Consider the following 16,146-nt stretch of genomic DNA (forward strand, 5'->3'; position numbering starts at 1 on the left):
TTGCATGAATCCCCTATGCTGCTGTGACAGAGCAGCTGTGGTGCTCTGTCCCTTTAAGGGCTGGAGCAGGCAGCCAGCCTGATTAGGGTGGCCATTTTAATACCCACTCTCAAGGCTGGAGCAGCAGTTTACTGCCAGCCAGCAAGGGAGAAACATCACCTGGCTGAGTTACTGCTCCAGGAACAGCTTGGAGGTAAGGGAAGGGGCTATGGGGATGGTTGGAGGCCCCGGGTCCTGGGCATGACCTAAAACTGGGAGGTAGAGAGGCCTGGTGGGACTGCCTGTGGTGGGGCAGTGCCATCTAAATACCAGGACCGCAAACCTCCACAGTGAAAGGCAGGTCAGGGAGCCTTAATGACCCTAGCCCCCACCACCTGGTGGGTAGTATGTGAGCAAAGGGGGGAGGGGGAGGGGCCAGGTTAGGTAGTTGAAGCTCCTGAGCCCTAAAGGGGTGGAGGACCCTGGTGAGGTGGGTCAGGTAAGCTGTGAGAAGGCACCTGAGCCTGCAGGGGTGGAGGACCCCAAGCCTTAACGAGAGGGCAGAGAGGTTACTCCAAAGAGGAGGCAAAGCCCTAGTGAGAGGGCAGAGAGGGAGCCCCAAGGAAGGGGCAAGAAAAGCGTGAAGCCTAGTGAGGGGCTAGGGGCGAAGCTGGCCCAGAGTTTGATAATTGACCAGCCACCACTCAGATGAGGGTCACGGGAGAGACCCAAAAAGCTGTGCCAGGGCTAGCCAAGGGGCGAAGAGTTAAGCCCAATGGCCCTATGGGGTCATGGGAGCAAAGGCAGTGTGAAAGAGTCCCAGGATGGGTGGTGTGGAAAAGGCCTGCTGAGAGCAGGTAGAGTGGAAGAGGCCCTGATGAGAGAGGGGTGATGTGAATGTGACCCAGAACAGGGTGGTAAGACAGAGACCTAACTCTGTACTGAGTCTGGCCCAGCCTCAAGCCGGAGTACTACCAGACTGTATGTGTTATCTGTGAGGCATGGGAGGTCGTAAAAGGGGAGGTTGGAGCATGTACATATCGCCCTCTAACAGTGGGTGCTCAAAGGGCACCCTTCATTCCTAATTAACACCTCAATTAAATTACAATAAGGCATAGCAGACAAGCAAGGCAGGTAGTTTGCCCATAAACAGGAGGCGGATCGAAATTGAGATTGGGCCTGGAAGTTTGCCTTGTCACAGCTGTCTATCCAGTATCCCTCCTATACACATGGAAACTTACTGGTCTTTCAATCAGCTCAATGCAGGGTTGCAGATCAAGGCCAAAATCAATGAAATTCCATTCAATACCCTCCCGCTGATATTCCTCTTGCTCCAGTATGAACATTGTATGATTGAAAAGCTGCTGAAGTTTCTCATTAGTGTAATTGATGCACAACTGCTCAAAAGAATTGATCTGAAAACAGGGCAAAAGGATTGAATTACTAACCTTAAAAAGATATGTACAATTTGGATAATATAAAGAAATGTAGAATCTTTTATTTCTTTTCCTAGCAATGATCATTCATTTAGCAGCAGAATAAATTCTAGTAACCTGGTTTGGGCTTTCTTTGGAAAAAAAAAAAATGGAAAACCTTTTATTCAGTAGGTTAACCATGAACAAGTAAGTTTGGTTTTTTTTCAATTCTGCATGTAATTGTCAGCATTTCTGTATATACAGTTCTTCATCACTGAAAAAGGAAAAGTCTGTGCTCTTCCTATGTCTCTACACTCAAATTAGGTGTTTACAGATGCCAAGTGCTAAGTGTATTCCCAGCCCATACAGATCTATCATGCTGGCTAAAATCTCAGTCTTCCTTTGACAACAGAAGAGGTGATGGAAGCCAATGGACTCACTGACCCTGTAGGGGTCTTGTCCACTTGGTTCTCAGTGTAGGATCAGCCTCTCAGACATTTAGAAAAATAGAGAGAAATAAATTAACTAAATGAACAGACTGAATAGACAATGAGCATGAAGTTAAAGAGTTCCCCTTGTGTCCAACAGTACATACCTCAAAAATCTCAAATCCAGCAATATCAAGGATGCCCAAGAAGGAGGCTCCTTGTCTTTTTGTTTTATCCAGAGCTTTGTTTACACGAGCAAGAATCCAACGGAAAAGACGTTCATATTTTGCCTTGGCTAAAGCCTCCACTGCAAAATCTGCCTGTTAGGGGCAAGGTGAGCAAATGAAATGAATGAAGCAATCAAAATCAGATGCTAATTTCTGAATGAACAATAAGCGGGGCACGGAGAGGGCTGTCCTTTCAACTATCATCATTGTTTTTAAAAAACGAACATTAGTATCATTCGATACCTGCTCTTTGGTCTGAGCTTTCTGAACAACATCCCGTCCAACTTTGATGCGTGGTGTGAGGATTGCCCTCGTGAAATCTGTCACATTAATACCCATCAGGTGGCATACTTTTTGGGCAGCTACAATGAAAAGAGCAAAATTTCATTTCACAATGCATTTTCTTCTTGCTGGGTTAACAAATATGAAATGCTAGCAGTATAACCAGTATGTAACTAATTAATCCTTTCCATTACAATATCTCCATTATGAATGTGCAAAAGTGATTCCACAGGTATCCTTCACAATACCAGAAACACATGGATTATTTTGCAATTTCTGAACTCAAGATCACTAGATAAGATAAACATTAATTTGGCTGATTTTAAAGCATAGAATCTCTCAATAACTAATGGATCAGTGGAAGTCACGAATGAAATTGATAAGAAATGCGTTTACTTAACAGTCATTTTATTGATAATCAAAGAAAAAATATACCAGTGTTGTCTGGCATAGAAGCTTGATCTGTATTCCTCTCTTTCTTGAAAACAATATTGCCCAATTGCAGGACAGATGAAACCACTTTCAGCATAGCTGCAAAATGAATAATGAAAATTTAAAGAGTAGAAGATTGGGACTTAGTTCCAACAGTATAAGCACTAGATATAAAACCAAAACAGATCTGAGCTATTTTGTAAGGCAGGCCACATTTTAACTAAGATTATATCTCATGGACTTTCTCTTTCAGAATAATATGGGGAAAACACCAAATGTACAGTTAAGGCAAGTGACTAAATATAGAAGTAATGTTATGAACATGAACAGCATGTGCCCCCAGCAGCTAGGGGGGCACAGCTGCGGTGGCAGGAGTGCAGTGGCGGCGGTGGGAGCATGGCAGCGGTGAGCTTCCGCAGATGCCGCCAGCACTGTCAGTGGTGAGAGGTGGTGAGTAGGGGTCAGTGACCACCTGCAGGTGCCACCGGCAGTGATGTCATCGGCCAGCAGGGATTGCTGACCACCCGCAGACTCTGCCGGCAATGTCGGTGGCAGGGTGGCGAGTGGCGACCGCCCGCAGGCGCTGCTGGCAGTGTTGGCAGGGGTGCACCACCATGCTCAGGGGGTGCACATGCACCCGCATGCACTCCCTACACGTTGCCCCTGGTTATGAAAATAGTTAATACATCTATAGATGACTTTGAATGCATTTTAACATCCAGAAATAAGGAATAGCATCCAGAACCATTTGATCAGTCAGCTATCAGTGGACCTTTCTGATAGTAATCTTCCACAGTTTAGAAATATACAGTGTGCATAGTACCAGTCTTAAGCCTACTTTTAAAATCAAAAGTATTTGCAAACTATTTTCAGTGTAAAATATTTTTGTAGCAATTTAAGACCCTATTCTTGGAAAGACTTATGTACATGTTTAACTTTACTTGTGTATGTCTTTTCAGGATCTCTGCATTAACATAATACTGCATTACTTCATATACTAAAGTATACTGTCACTTCATAAACTGGGTTGTATTTCAGGGAGCTGATTCTTTTAATATGCTTGTACAGGAGAATATTGAGTCTTTAGCAGATTAATATTTTAGGGTTCAAAACAAGGTGCTAACTCAGAAAATTCCATCAATGCCAAGAAGCAGTACAAACATCAATCCCCCTCCTAAATTTGAATGGAATTGGCTGAGGCCAGAATTTATGCCTCAATCCAGCAAGGTGCAACATTCTCTCTCAACAGGGTTATCATCTTCAGTTACTGATTAAGACAGTGGAAGCTAATGATACTCTGCACTTCATAGTACCCACAGACTCAGTTTTTGATTGATATGGTCAAGTGACAAGATCCTCATTATTCTGGCCAGTAGGTGTCACCTCAAGCATGAAAATTCAGACTATCAGGACGGACACACACACACAAATATGTTCATATGAAAAGCAAGAGTTGCTAGAGTTATTCAATTCACATCTGCCAGGCATGTATTCTGAAATCAGTTCTAAGTTGTTTTCCTCTGCCCTGAATCTACAAATATACATATTAACTGTTCAAAACAGGCCCATTACTTTCAGAATTAAATCATAACATTCTGCAACTTTCTTCTTGGTCATCATTGCTAGAAAGCATCTAAAATTAGCTTTAAATGGTCATTAATACTGTTAGAGCTGGCCTGAATTCAGCCACCTGTACTGAGCATGTATGTAGTCTCTTGGCAAGAATGCTTAAAAAGTCTCTCATTTAATAGCCATGTGTTACTTTTCAAAGGGCTAATTGTTATAATACTAGTGCATGCTGACAACTGTACTGATTGTCTGGAATTCACAAGGGTTTGGAATTCATGTGATGTTCCTTCTACAAGCAGCTTTCAGTTGAGCCACATTTAAATTGCTACACTGCACTATTCAGTATATTGGTACTTATCTTGTGCATTATAAGAACTATAACATCAGAGTTATTCACTCAAATTCTAATGCACATAGTAAATTTTCAACATCTTACAACTGAATGATAAGCCAGGCTCTTGCCAGTTTAAACCTAGGATTTTCAAAGATGTGCCATGTTTGCCTCACTCTGATCCTTTTCTGTGGGGGTGGGTGATATCAGTACCCCTCTTAACTTGTTGCCTGGGGCAGATGCTCCTTTCTCCCACCCCTAGTTATGCTACTGCCAATTTTTTTCGATGCTATAAATTGATGCTGTAGGTCATTTACTTGATTTACAGCTTACTACCAATTCTTACCAGTCTGCTCCTCTTCATTGAAACCCATAATTGCCATGGCTTCCAAGGTTTCTTGGAACATCTCATCATCTTGCTGAGAAGGAATAGGCACATAGCCATTAGATAAAAAGGTATAGTTGTTGAAACCTTCAAGCAATAATTCACCTAAAAGTTGGAAGAAAAATGATTTAAGGGTAAGAAAAAATAAAATAAAATAAAAAAAAAACCAACCCCCAACAACAACTAGATTTCTAGTGAATGGTGTCAGCTTTGATTGACCAGAGTGTTCAGTCTGGTTAAGTCTTCAACTCTCTGGACAATTAAGTCTTTTCCATTGATCCAACAAAGACAAAAATCAGTGGTCTGGCCAACTAAGGTTTCCCTTCATGTAAGGGACATTGGCTGTACTTGCATGACAGACTAAATTTTCAAAATTGACTAGTGATTTTTTTTTTTTGGATGCCTCAAGTTTTCTGTGCCTACTTTTAGGAGTCACTTTTGAACAATATAAGCTGATAGTTGCCTATAAGAGTGGGAGGCCTAAAGCCTACTTATATCCTAGCAACTCTTAGCTGCTGGAATGAACCTTATAGCATGTGATGTAAATGAAGCTATAAGGCACTTTGCACTCTGTAGATAGTCTAGGTTCTCATCAAGCTTTTTCTCATTTGATGCATTTTCTGATGAAAATTCCACAATTTTATTTAGCCTTTTTATCCCTAGGAATTTGCACCTTCTTTGCTTCCCTCTGGGGTAACTGTTGACCTGCAAACCACCAGTAATGAACAGATGCACATAAAATGAGGTGTTTTCTATAAATTTAATATGAGTGGAATTGTTTAGATTAGCCAAGGAAGTAGTTATGCATAGCAAGGACTGAATGACATTACAAATGGAGGAATTAAGATCAATTATCTAACTGAGTCATTAGCGACTAAGCTCAGATTGTCCAATTTAAACTAAGATCATTAGCAAGAAACTTACTTTTCATTTGTTCAGAAGCTCCAGCAAGCAAGTAGTAAAAGATATGAAACGTCCGCTCATCTCTAGCCTGGCGAATAGCACGGGACTTTTCCAGCAAATCTATTTGTCATTTATGTTAAAGAAAATCTGAACAGCATATTTCAGTTAGCACATCCTCATAAAACCACCTGCAGTAGCACCTTTAGGAGTACCTGTCAGATATTTGTTGTCTCTGTCTAACATGAACAAACACTTGCTTCAGCAGTCACTTAATACCAGGCACAATGCTTATTGCTTAGTTGTATCATTCACAGTACAGTATTACTACTATTGGGTAATACTGTGTTTAGTTAGTACAACAATCCCATATCACATCTTTTACTGTATGACAAATGATGTTAATTTAGTTGGTAGATGTTACAGGTGGACCTAAGTATTTGCAGAATTATGTCTATGTAAATAGGTTATATGATACCTGTCAGGTCATGCTGTGATATCCTCCTTCCTCAAGAGAAACACATTGCAGAATCATATCCTAATTTTCTTTTTCAGCATCAACTCCTGTGTCTAGTTATCCTAACGCCTGCCCAGAAGTATCACGTTCTAGACCAGCATTTTAGATATACAAGTAAAATATATTGTTCATTACCTTTAAATGATTACCCAACCTGCTAAAATTAGAGCTGGCAATAATATAAATATGCCTCCCCACTCAGCAAGCATTTCATTGTAAAAATGTTGCCATATCAGTGCTTTTAAGTCCTTCATCTTGCATCCTGGGGCTCAGTGGGAACAGAAGCAGTTTCTTAGTTCTTAAACCATATTTTTTCAAGCTGCCAACATTTTCTCTGTCCTTTAGTATAACTTGTCTCAGAAACAAGGGGAAGAAAGCTGTGTCTAATAAACTGTTTCAGCTTTGTGAAATGCTGTTGATTCTATATTCGACAGAGAAATTTTGTCTCCAGAGCCTGTCGTAAACCTTCATCTATTGGACTGAATATATTGCAAAGAAAAGGAGCAAAGCACTTAAGAATCTAACCATGTATTTGTTTTTCCTTTAAAACAAAACAGTTTCTCATAAGCATAAGGAAAGAGAGAGACCACCATACTTTGCAAACAAACCTGTGTTACATTACATTTTGCTGGAAATATTTACATGCTTTTCCTGAAAAAATACACTGAGCGTATTGGCATATAGCACAGCATTCAGTGTGGGTCATTTGAAATGGAGAATGAAGAAGAGATATGTGGGAGGTCTGAAGCATCCAGCCCTCAAAAACTGTTTGCAAATGTCCAGTGTTTGGTGCAATCTATTGCCTTCCAGGGACAAAATGTTTGCATCTTTCTAGTGCTGCTCTGAGAACCAAGGACAAAGCAGCCCTGACAAGCTTTTTTTGCAGCACACATACACAAAAGAAAAACTGTCCAAGACAGGAAATCTTGCCTGATAGATATATGAGACATAATAGTGCTTTCATACCCTAATTTCTCTGAAGAAAAAGTAAAGCCATCATATCAGGTACTATTTGCTTTGGGATAGTATGTGGGGATCAGTGCCTCAGTTGTGGACTGGGACCCTGCTAAACTAGGCGTTGTATGAATTGTCTCCATAATGGACTATTATCTGTAGTTTCTTTGAATCTATCTATTTGTTACCTGGCCTCACCACCATGGTGCCTAGACATTTCACAAATAGCACTGAGAAGTTGGGAAATATTAGCTCTGTTCTAGATACAGGAAACTAAGACACAGGGAGATGAAGCTACCTGCCTGAGGATACCCTGAGGCACAGCTAAAAGTGAATGTATGGCTCCCACATCCAAGTGTGGTCTTAACTAGGGTGACCATAATAATTTTAGGGAAATCTGGAATGGGAGCCATGCATGCATGTACCCCCCCCCCCCCCCCCGCCCCAATGCATCCCAGGAGCAGGGCTAATCAGAAAAACACAATGCGCGTACACACATGTGCGCACATGCACATATGCACCCTCCCAACCCTGTGGCTCCCAGAAGTCCTGACGGTGAGGCAGAACAATTAGGAGGCCTATGGCTGGACCCGGCTAGGAGCATCCCCTGTTCGCTCCACCACCAGCCACCTGGGATCACCATGCACAGCCTGGGCCTTGGCAGAAGCCACAGCAGCAAGACACATCCTGGCTCACACACGCAGGTGCCCAAGCCCCAGCCCTGGCCCCCTTTCCTGGCCTGCCGTGCCCCATCTCAGCTGATCCCCATTTCAGGCAGAAGTGGTGCCCAGACCCCACCATCCCTCCACTTCTACCTAGCAGGAGCCCAGCTGGGCACTGCAGGCAGCAGTTGCCAAATCCAGAACTTTAGCTTCAATTTAAACCAATGGCTGGGAAGCCCAGATGGCTTGCAAAATCTGGGACTGACTGTCCCGGCCAATCTGGGACATATGGTCACCCTAGTCTTAACCCACAGGACTCTCTTACTAATGTATTATTATGTGCATCAGTTGACTGGGACTCTGATTGGCCAGGATATGCTGTTAGTAACAGCAACGCTTTGTATGGGGAAGGATGCAGTCTGTCCTATAAGGAAGAAAATAGACCGTGATGAGTCTGAACAGAATACATAAACATGAGAGCAAGACAAACTGAGAAACTGGTATCAGCATAAATGGAGCCACTTCCCTCCCTCTGTTTATACCAGCTGCAGTGGTATTTGCCTTTCTTAGACATGATGCAGAGCTTGTTTATACTACTCCTTTGCGCTTGCCCTCATTACTTACCAGTGCAGCTCACTGAAAAGGATACAAGTTTCTATGTTTGCTCCGACTATATAGCCAGTAACATCAAAGTTAATGCGGATGAACTTGCCCTATCAATGAGAAAAGGACACAGCTTGGACTGTTTCTTTGTTGTGTTGTTTAGCATATTTTAAAAGTCACATTATGTCATGCAGTAAACCGCTTGGGAGAGGGCTGAAGGAAAGTGAGCTTCTAAGAGATTCTTCCTGCAGAGATTTGCCCCTGAAGGTTTCATCTGGACACCTTGAAAGAGAGAGATCACTCCCTGCTGGATCATACTCAGCAGCCAGTCCACTTATCACACCAGCCTTGCATGTGGCTAAAGATCTTATATTTCTACCTGGCTTTATCCAGCACCGGTGATGAGACTGAATGACACAGCCTGCTTTCACCTGTTTCCTGCCTTCCCCCCACCCCCCAAATCTGTGGCCTTATCCCTTCTTTTTTTGTGTCCTTGTGAAGAGGTATTTAGCAGAAATCATAGATTTGTTGGAATCTGGCAGGGCCATGCCATGAGTGCTTCTGCTAGGGCCTCAAACTGGTGACCTCTGGCCTGTTAGCACCTATGCCACCCCAGCAAACTGAAAGGAGGCAGATTGAGATGACAATAATCTGGCCCGTTGTAAATCTTGGGCATGTGAGAGAAGAATGTTTTTTTTGCCTGGGGGTGGATGATGGTGGGATTCCCTATCATTTCATAATTTGGTTTTCTTATAAGTATTTACAGTATAAGGTATTTTGGTACCTATTATCTCAGGTCAATTGAAATAATAAAAACATATTGTGATGTGGAGTACATATCACAGCTCTCTGTCTGTGCCCAAACCAGAGAGTCTGTTAAAGTCCCAAGTACAGAGTTCTGGTCCTTCACCTCAAACTGTGCAGCTTGTATTTTAGCACTGGATGTCGCTGGCTTAGTCCCTGGTGTGTTGGCTAATTTGGCAGCTGTGATAATATTACATATACAAGGAGATTAGATTGGTCTGCCATGGAAACTATGAACAATTTTAAACCAAAGCAGTTTTGTGACTGGATGCTGTGCAGCTGAAGACTCAGGCAGAACCACTCTTGGTAACAAGCTCTTGCTGCTTCTAAAAAAATTACTCATTTTGGTGCAAGACAAAAGGACTCAGTCCTAAGCTTGACTAATGCTTTTGCCCAGCCTGGGATTGGTGGCTTGGTGGGGAGTCTTTCCACTGGGAAGAGAACTGAGCACAAAATATGTTCATCAAATAGTAATTTTACCAAAAAAAGCAGGTTGGGTGAACTTAAGTCATATAGTTTCAACCAAATGTATATATACATATGCGAAAATATATATAATTTTATATACAAGGCACTTTTAAAAATGAGTCTTATGCTATGCTTCTTAGTTAAAGTTTTCTATTGACTTTAGTGGGAGTTGGATTAAATCCCAAGAGCTCAAATATGGACAGTCAAGACCTTTCTGTTCTAGACACATGGGTAATTTGGACTGCCTAATAAGGCAACTTTGTTGCCAGCAAAGAGAAAGGACATCTATCAACAAATCAGAAATTTCTTCTGTAGCAACAGAACATAGGAAGTCCATGGACCTTTTACAGGCTGGGCTAGTTAAATCAACATTTAAAGGGATTTGAGGATTAATATACAGAATTTATGCAGAAAGAATCAATCCTGCAATTGACTCCATTTGATTGAATCCTGGTACATGGATACAATCATTTTAAAGTCATTGGTTCAGCCAGTACAGACCCATTTGCAGAACTGGGGATTAAGATGGTCATGTTAGGACTTAGATTGCAAGGTTTAAATAAATATAGCAGACTATAGCAGAGTCGAGAAATTATACAAGTGAGTTATATTTTTTCTTGTTAACATTTAATGTTGAAACTAATATATTCCATAAGTGCTATTTTCAAAAGTGCTCAGTGTGCTTTAACTGCCCCATAATGAAGTCACTTCACCAACAGCAGATTTAGGCAATACTGTGAGCTTTTAAAAACAACATTGTCGTCTATACTGTCAAATGCAAAATTTCTGATTATGTACCCTTTTTCTCTTCTGTAGTTATTAATTTCATGTGCTAACCACTCCTGCTACATAACCGTCATGCTCAACTACAGATCATCATCTTGTGTGAAGAAAAAAGAAGTACAGATTTGGTTTGCAAATGTTCTGGAGGTGGATATTAAACCAACAAACTCTGGTGGTTGCCTCTGGGAGGCCATGTGCATGCGCTGCTAAAACATGTGGAGACAACAGCACAGCCAAGTTTGAATTTGTTTTGTTCTCTTCTAAAAAGCCAAATTAATGATTCAGAGAGAAATACTAAACAATATTTTAAGTGGGTAATTATGGGGAAGTCTCTTTATTTAAAGACACTTATTGTAGAAGTATTGCAACCATCTGCACATTTTGTTTTTACAGGATGCTACTGACAAATATTGTACCACTCACACACATATGCATGCACATTAAGAACATTTCTGCTACTTACAAATCTGGAGGAATTGTCATTCTTCACGGTCTTGGCATTTCCAAAAGCTTCAAGAATAGGGTTTGCCTGTAGAAGCTGTTTTTCCAGCTCACCCTAAAATTCATTCAGACTCAGTTAACCCTGAACTCAGTAATTATTTAACTGAAAAACAGCAACTGTGTACCCTAGAGAAAAAATCTCAAACAATGTTGATTGAAGCTTTTAAACATACTATTGCTTATTAATACACTTAATGTGAGTTTGGTTCCATTACTCTGTTAATCATTGTGTTTATAAAATGGTGCAGTTCAGTGTACTAATGTTCTATATACAAGACCTTTTCCCAGCAGTGTTGGTTGCTTCAGATCAAAGTCTGTTCATCTTTTTATCAGTACTTCTGGTTTGACTTAATGATAAGGGCCAGTCAGTGACAATTAATTTTTTTTTTAATGTATTACAAGGAAGAACGATGCCTCTAGAGGAACCTGCTGAGATATTTTTCCAAGTTAGTGTACTGAGGTCCTTTGATAGCACATGATGATGTAATTAGAAAAACTTGGTGAGAATAATTTTAATATAATGCAACACAAAGCTACAAAGCAGATTTCATTGAGTCTATTAATAATGTTAAATGCAGGGCTATTTAGGTTGAATATGGAAATACATTACTTTGTTTCAAAACAGAATCATGAATTCTCATGCAAACACACAAACACACTGTTATATTGTTAACTGTGATGGTAACTGATAATTAAACAAGCCAAGCAATGAAAGCATGTATGCACTTAATAATCCTGCTCCTAGACCAAACAATGCTGAAAACAATAACTCTGTCAATGATGTCAGCTTCTAATGAATTGCTATGTTCTCATTCTAAATCTATATTACTTTCATGTTCGAAATCTATATTAACATTTGCTTTTTCTCCTGCAGTAATAGGCAACATTGTATAAAATTCCAATCAAATAAACAGTTCCCTAAAAGCAGAAAACTTTCTAAGTAGAAGAATAATAGGATTTTATTAACACCAATGTGAACAAGTAATTAAGGCAGAATTTGGACTGAGTTTAAGAGAAGCAATTTAGAAAATGACCATTTGCCAACAACAGAAAAATGCGGTCCATAAAAGCTCTATTTATAAGGCTATTCTTGATATAAAGCTACTGACTGTTGTTCTAAACACCACTGCAAACATTCTAGATATCTCACATTTTGTGTGAAAGTAAAGAAGCTTGACTGTAAAAAAGAGTCAACTGATCATTATCTCCCTGCTAAATTCTTCCGCATGTACATGATAGGTGGAGAGAGGCAGGGTTGCCGATTAGATATTTAGTCCGTAGCTAATGGTCTAAACAAGGCTGCATTATGAAAATACCTATCTAGTAGCTGAAAGAGGAAGAGAGATTAGCAAACGAACAAGTTAACACAAGAACCCTGAAGTTAAAAATAACTTCCTGCAAATAAAAACTTGTGGAGAGTGGACAATGCTGTCTGAACAAGGCTGCTACTGGGCTTCACCATACAATTCTTTTAGATAATACTTCTCAATTATAACAACCCCACTGTTGCAAGAGTGGGTGTAAACCCATTAGAAGCATAGGATATTACTGAAGTCACTTCATTAGCTGATCAGTATAAAAAGAACCTTCCATGGGCCGCTAAAGATGGAAGAAGACCCATAGTCTCCTACTGCAAGCTTGCTACATTGTTCAGTTATGGTTATATAATTTCGAGTCCTAATTGTTAGCTAGTGTATGCCTGTGACCTTTACAAAACCTCAAGACTTACCTATGCCTGAACTGAATTTATTCCATCATAGAAAGAAATGGAATGAGAGATATTTCCAGTAGCTTGGCAAATGAAGGACCAACTACAGTCATAAATAAAGGAGAGAAAGCCTGAGTAGAATCTCTCAAACTACCTCACATCCCAAGAAACACGCTGATGGCATCTCAGAAGTCAAAATAGAGCCCTTTCATATTGTTACTTATTGCAGGAGTAAGTTGGAGAACATGCAGTTTTGCAGACATGCATAATGCTCAACAAGTTACATGAAAATGCAGAATTGTAAGCAATATCAAATGGAAACCATGCAGCCAAAGTTACAAATCAATCACACACTGTGATGATTTGGCAGTTATTTCACAACAGTCCTAAAAAGTTCAACCTGAAGCAAAGAGTATTTCCATTAATAAATTATATGGTCAAATTTCAGGCTGATTGGCTCTTTCAGGATCGTGAGAAAATTCATTCAAACTGCAAAAATTTGAACACACACATATAGAACACAGTGATATTTGAAAGACAACCCTCCATGTGTCAGACCTCATCCTTTATCATGGAGCCTGACACAGTTAGGGCCAATACATGTGAACATTTGGTGCTATTGTTGCTTTTTGTCATGTGATACAATATATATTCCAACAAAAACCACTTCTGATTTTTTTGGGTGCAACAATAGCATGCAGATCTACACTCAGTGCCTTAAACACACATCGAACAGTCTAAGTTACTCACGTAAGAAAAAGATGGACCTTGCTGTATTGAATAACATGATATAAAACAAATGTCAGTATTTTTTTCCATCACATACATGTTTTTGTTTCTTCCTATATAAAAACAACCAACACACAGTTTCGCTATGCAAATTAAACCAGGAGAAAACGAATGACAAGAATTTGTTGTAGACATACAGGGAGTTCAGCCACAGCTAATGTACACATCATTTTAAGAGAAGCTGAATGTACAAGATTTAACCAAAGCTCAGTCAGATCAATTGGATTCTTTCATTACGCTGAATAGACTTTGGATCAGGCCCCAAATTAGTCTCTCAATGAGAGCACCAAGGAGAAAATTGTTTAAGATAAGTTCTTAATCCTCCTATGGGGCATTTAATGCATCTAGAGATTTGTAAAGATTTCTAAATGATTTTAAGTGCTGTGTCAGCAGTCCCAGACATAGGAATCATTTACTGGCCTACAGGACAGGAACCAGTTTGGCCTGCTGTGCACCATCTTGCCTCAGGTCTAATTTAGCAGGTTCCACCTTAGTGGGGAGAAGATAGACCAGTCTCATGGCATATTTATTCTTGAGCCTCTGATGAGTCTTTCAGAAAATGCATCATTTAGCCCCAGCTGGACTGGCATTGTGGCAATGTGGCCATTTATCCATTAGAAACAGCATTGAAACCATCAGTTCATTTCACGATCACTGAATTTATATGCATAGGATGTCAGAAGTGCTCAGAACCTCAGGAATATCAGACCTTTGTTCTCATTGACTTTCCACTAGGTACAAAGATGGTGAGAGATGACACACTGCACTCCAGAGATGTGGAAAGTACTTTGGAAGGCCCCAGGGTACGCGGCAGTGGTGCGGAGAAGCCACCAGCACTTCTGGTTTTGCCGGTGGCACTTCTGGTTTCGCTGCCATGTGCTGCATGGGGGGGACCCCCCCCCACTCGTTGACCGGCTGCTGGGCCCTCCCTCCCCCCCGCTCGTCGACTGGCTGCCAGGAGACTCCCCACTTCTAGACCAGCCGCCAGGGATACCCTGACCAAAAAAGGTTGAAAACCCCTGGGCTACACAATCATGAACTGTTTTACAACTTCTAATTGTTATCAGACTAGGCTAGGTTTTAAGTGATGACTTGTGGAAAAGAAAATGGTTCATTTTCTATTTTCTAGCTGCACAATCTATTAGGATAAGCTCAATTCAGCATTCCTTGAGCAATAAAATCTATTACTGAACTGGGCCTGTTGTGTTATAAATTTGAGCTGCTCTTTCTTTTTAAAAAAAAGAGATCCTGGGTAACATTTTCAAAGTGATCTAGGAGCTTAAGCTCCATGTTTTAAATGGACAGAGGCAATGAAGAGCCTAAGCGCCCCCGCCCATGTTACAGGTATTGCGCAGTTAACAGGTTAATTGTGCAATTACCTTAAAACCAGTGACATGTGCAAAGTAGCTATCACACCATAAAAAGCTCCAACCAGCTATAAAGTTAGACTTTGAAAATGTATACTAACTCTATAACTGGTTGCTATTGAGCTTGAATTTGCATGTGTAGAAGGGTCTCCCATCTCACAGAAGGTCAATGGGGCTCTGAAATGTTTTTGCTACTGTTGAAAACAGGACTAAGTTACTCAGAGACTGATTTTCTAAGGTATTTATATATCTGACCCCCTTCCCCCCACTGAAAACACCAGGAGTTAAACACTCAAATAACTCTAACCATGTTACCCTTAGATGCTTTTGAAAGTTTTAGCCCTTATCAAAGGAGTTAAATTGAAAGAAAAAAGCAGAAAACTCAGAAAGATTTAGATGCAAGGATTATTTAAGTAGCAAAATAAACCTGCTAATAAATGTAAATAATAACTGGTCAAGGTTTAATTTATATCATCCAGTATTGCTCACATACATTTTCCTGTTACAACTGGAAAACATTTTATTTAAAGTTCTTTACAAACATTTTAGTTGCCAGGGAGGCAAAGGTAAAATAAGGACCCTAACTCCTTGAAGGGCTCAGGCAGTTACTGCTAGGATATAAATAGCTGATGTACATATGGAAAGCTATGAATATTTCTCTTCTAACAAAGTACATTTCCCCTTGGTGCCCAAATGGATGTCAAACAAAAGTTTTTTCCATAAACATGGAGCTGTGACATAATTGTGTACTCTTAATATGTCAACTATTTGGCAAGACATGGAAGTAGCAAACATTTTGATCACTTAAACTGCCTTGCAGTTAAGCACAGTCAGCTAAATGCTGCCTTAATAAGCTAAAGAAAGTTCAACTAAAAAGGAAAATTGAATAGGGAAGAGTTCACTTACAGTGATACTGGTGTCCTTTTTGCCCTTATGCGAGGAAGCAACCACAGCCAGATACTGAATGACCTTTTTGGTATTTTCTGTTTTACCTGCACCAGATTCCCCTCTAGGGGAGAAAAGAGAAAAAACAAAACAAGAC

The 16,146-nt window shown here is 40.4% G+C and overlaps 1 protein-coding gene and 1 long non-coding RNA gene across 4 annotated transcripts in view; one reads left to right on the forward strand and one right to left on the reverse strand.

Moving 5' to 3' along the window:
- The window catches only part of MYH11 (myosin heavy chain 11), a 97,048-nt gene that overhangs the window by 33,827 nt on the left and 47,075 nt on the right, over positions 1 to 16,146 (reverse strand). For both annotated transcript variants that reach the window (XM_006261582.4, XM_014610770.3), the window contains exons 5-13: positions 16,011 to 16,113; positions 11,203 to 11,295; positions 8,731 to 8,794; positions 5,973 to 6,071; positions 5,010 to 5,153; positions 2,767 to 2,862; positions 2,293 to 2,411; positions 1,990 to 2,142; positions 1,221 to 1,394 (exon numbers count right to left, since the gene is read on the reverse strand). In XM_006261582.4, coding sequence (XP_006261644.2) covers positions 1,221 to 1,394; positions 1,990 to 2,142; positions 2,293 to 2,411; positions 2,767 to 2,862; positions 5,010 to 5,153; positions 5,973 to 6,071; positions 8,731 to 8,794; positions 11,203 to 11,295; positions 16,011 to 16,113 — 1,045 coding nt within the window. The remainder of the gene's footprint in view (positions 1 to 1,220; positions 1,395 to 1,989; positions 2,143 to 2,292; positions 2,412 to 2,766; positions 2,863 to 5,009; positions 5,154 to 5,972; positions 6,072 to 8,730; positions 8,795 to 11,202; positions 11,296 to 16,010; positions 16,114 to 16,146) is intronic.
- LOC109284926 (uncharacterized) lies at positions 79 to 14,929 on the forward strand. Of its 2 annotated transcripts, XR_009456358.1 has the most exons (3): positions 79 to 193; positions 10,773 to 13,179; positions 14,473 to 14,929. It is a non-coding gene; the product is annotated as an uncharacterized LOC109284926 (long non-coding RNA). The 2 variants fall into 2 exon arrangements; XR_009456357.1 differs by having other exon boundaries at positions 10,773 to 14,929.

Source organism: Alligator mississippiensis, chromosome 13 (assembly GCF_030867095.1).
Source record: "Alligator mississippiensis isolate rAllMis1 chromosome 13, rAllMis1, whole genome shotgun sequence".
Lineage (NCBI taxonomy): Eukaryota > Metazoa > Chordata > Crocodylia > Alligatoridae > Alligator > Alligator mississippiensis.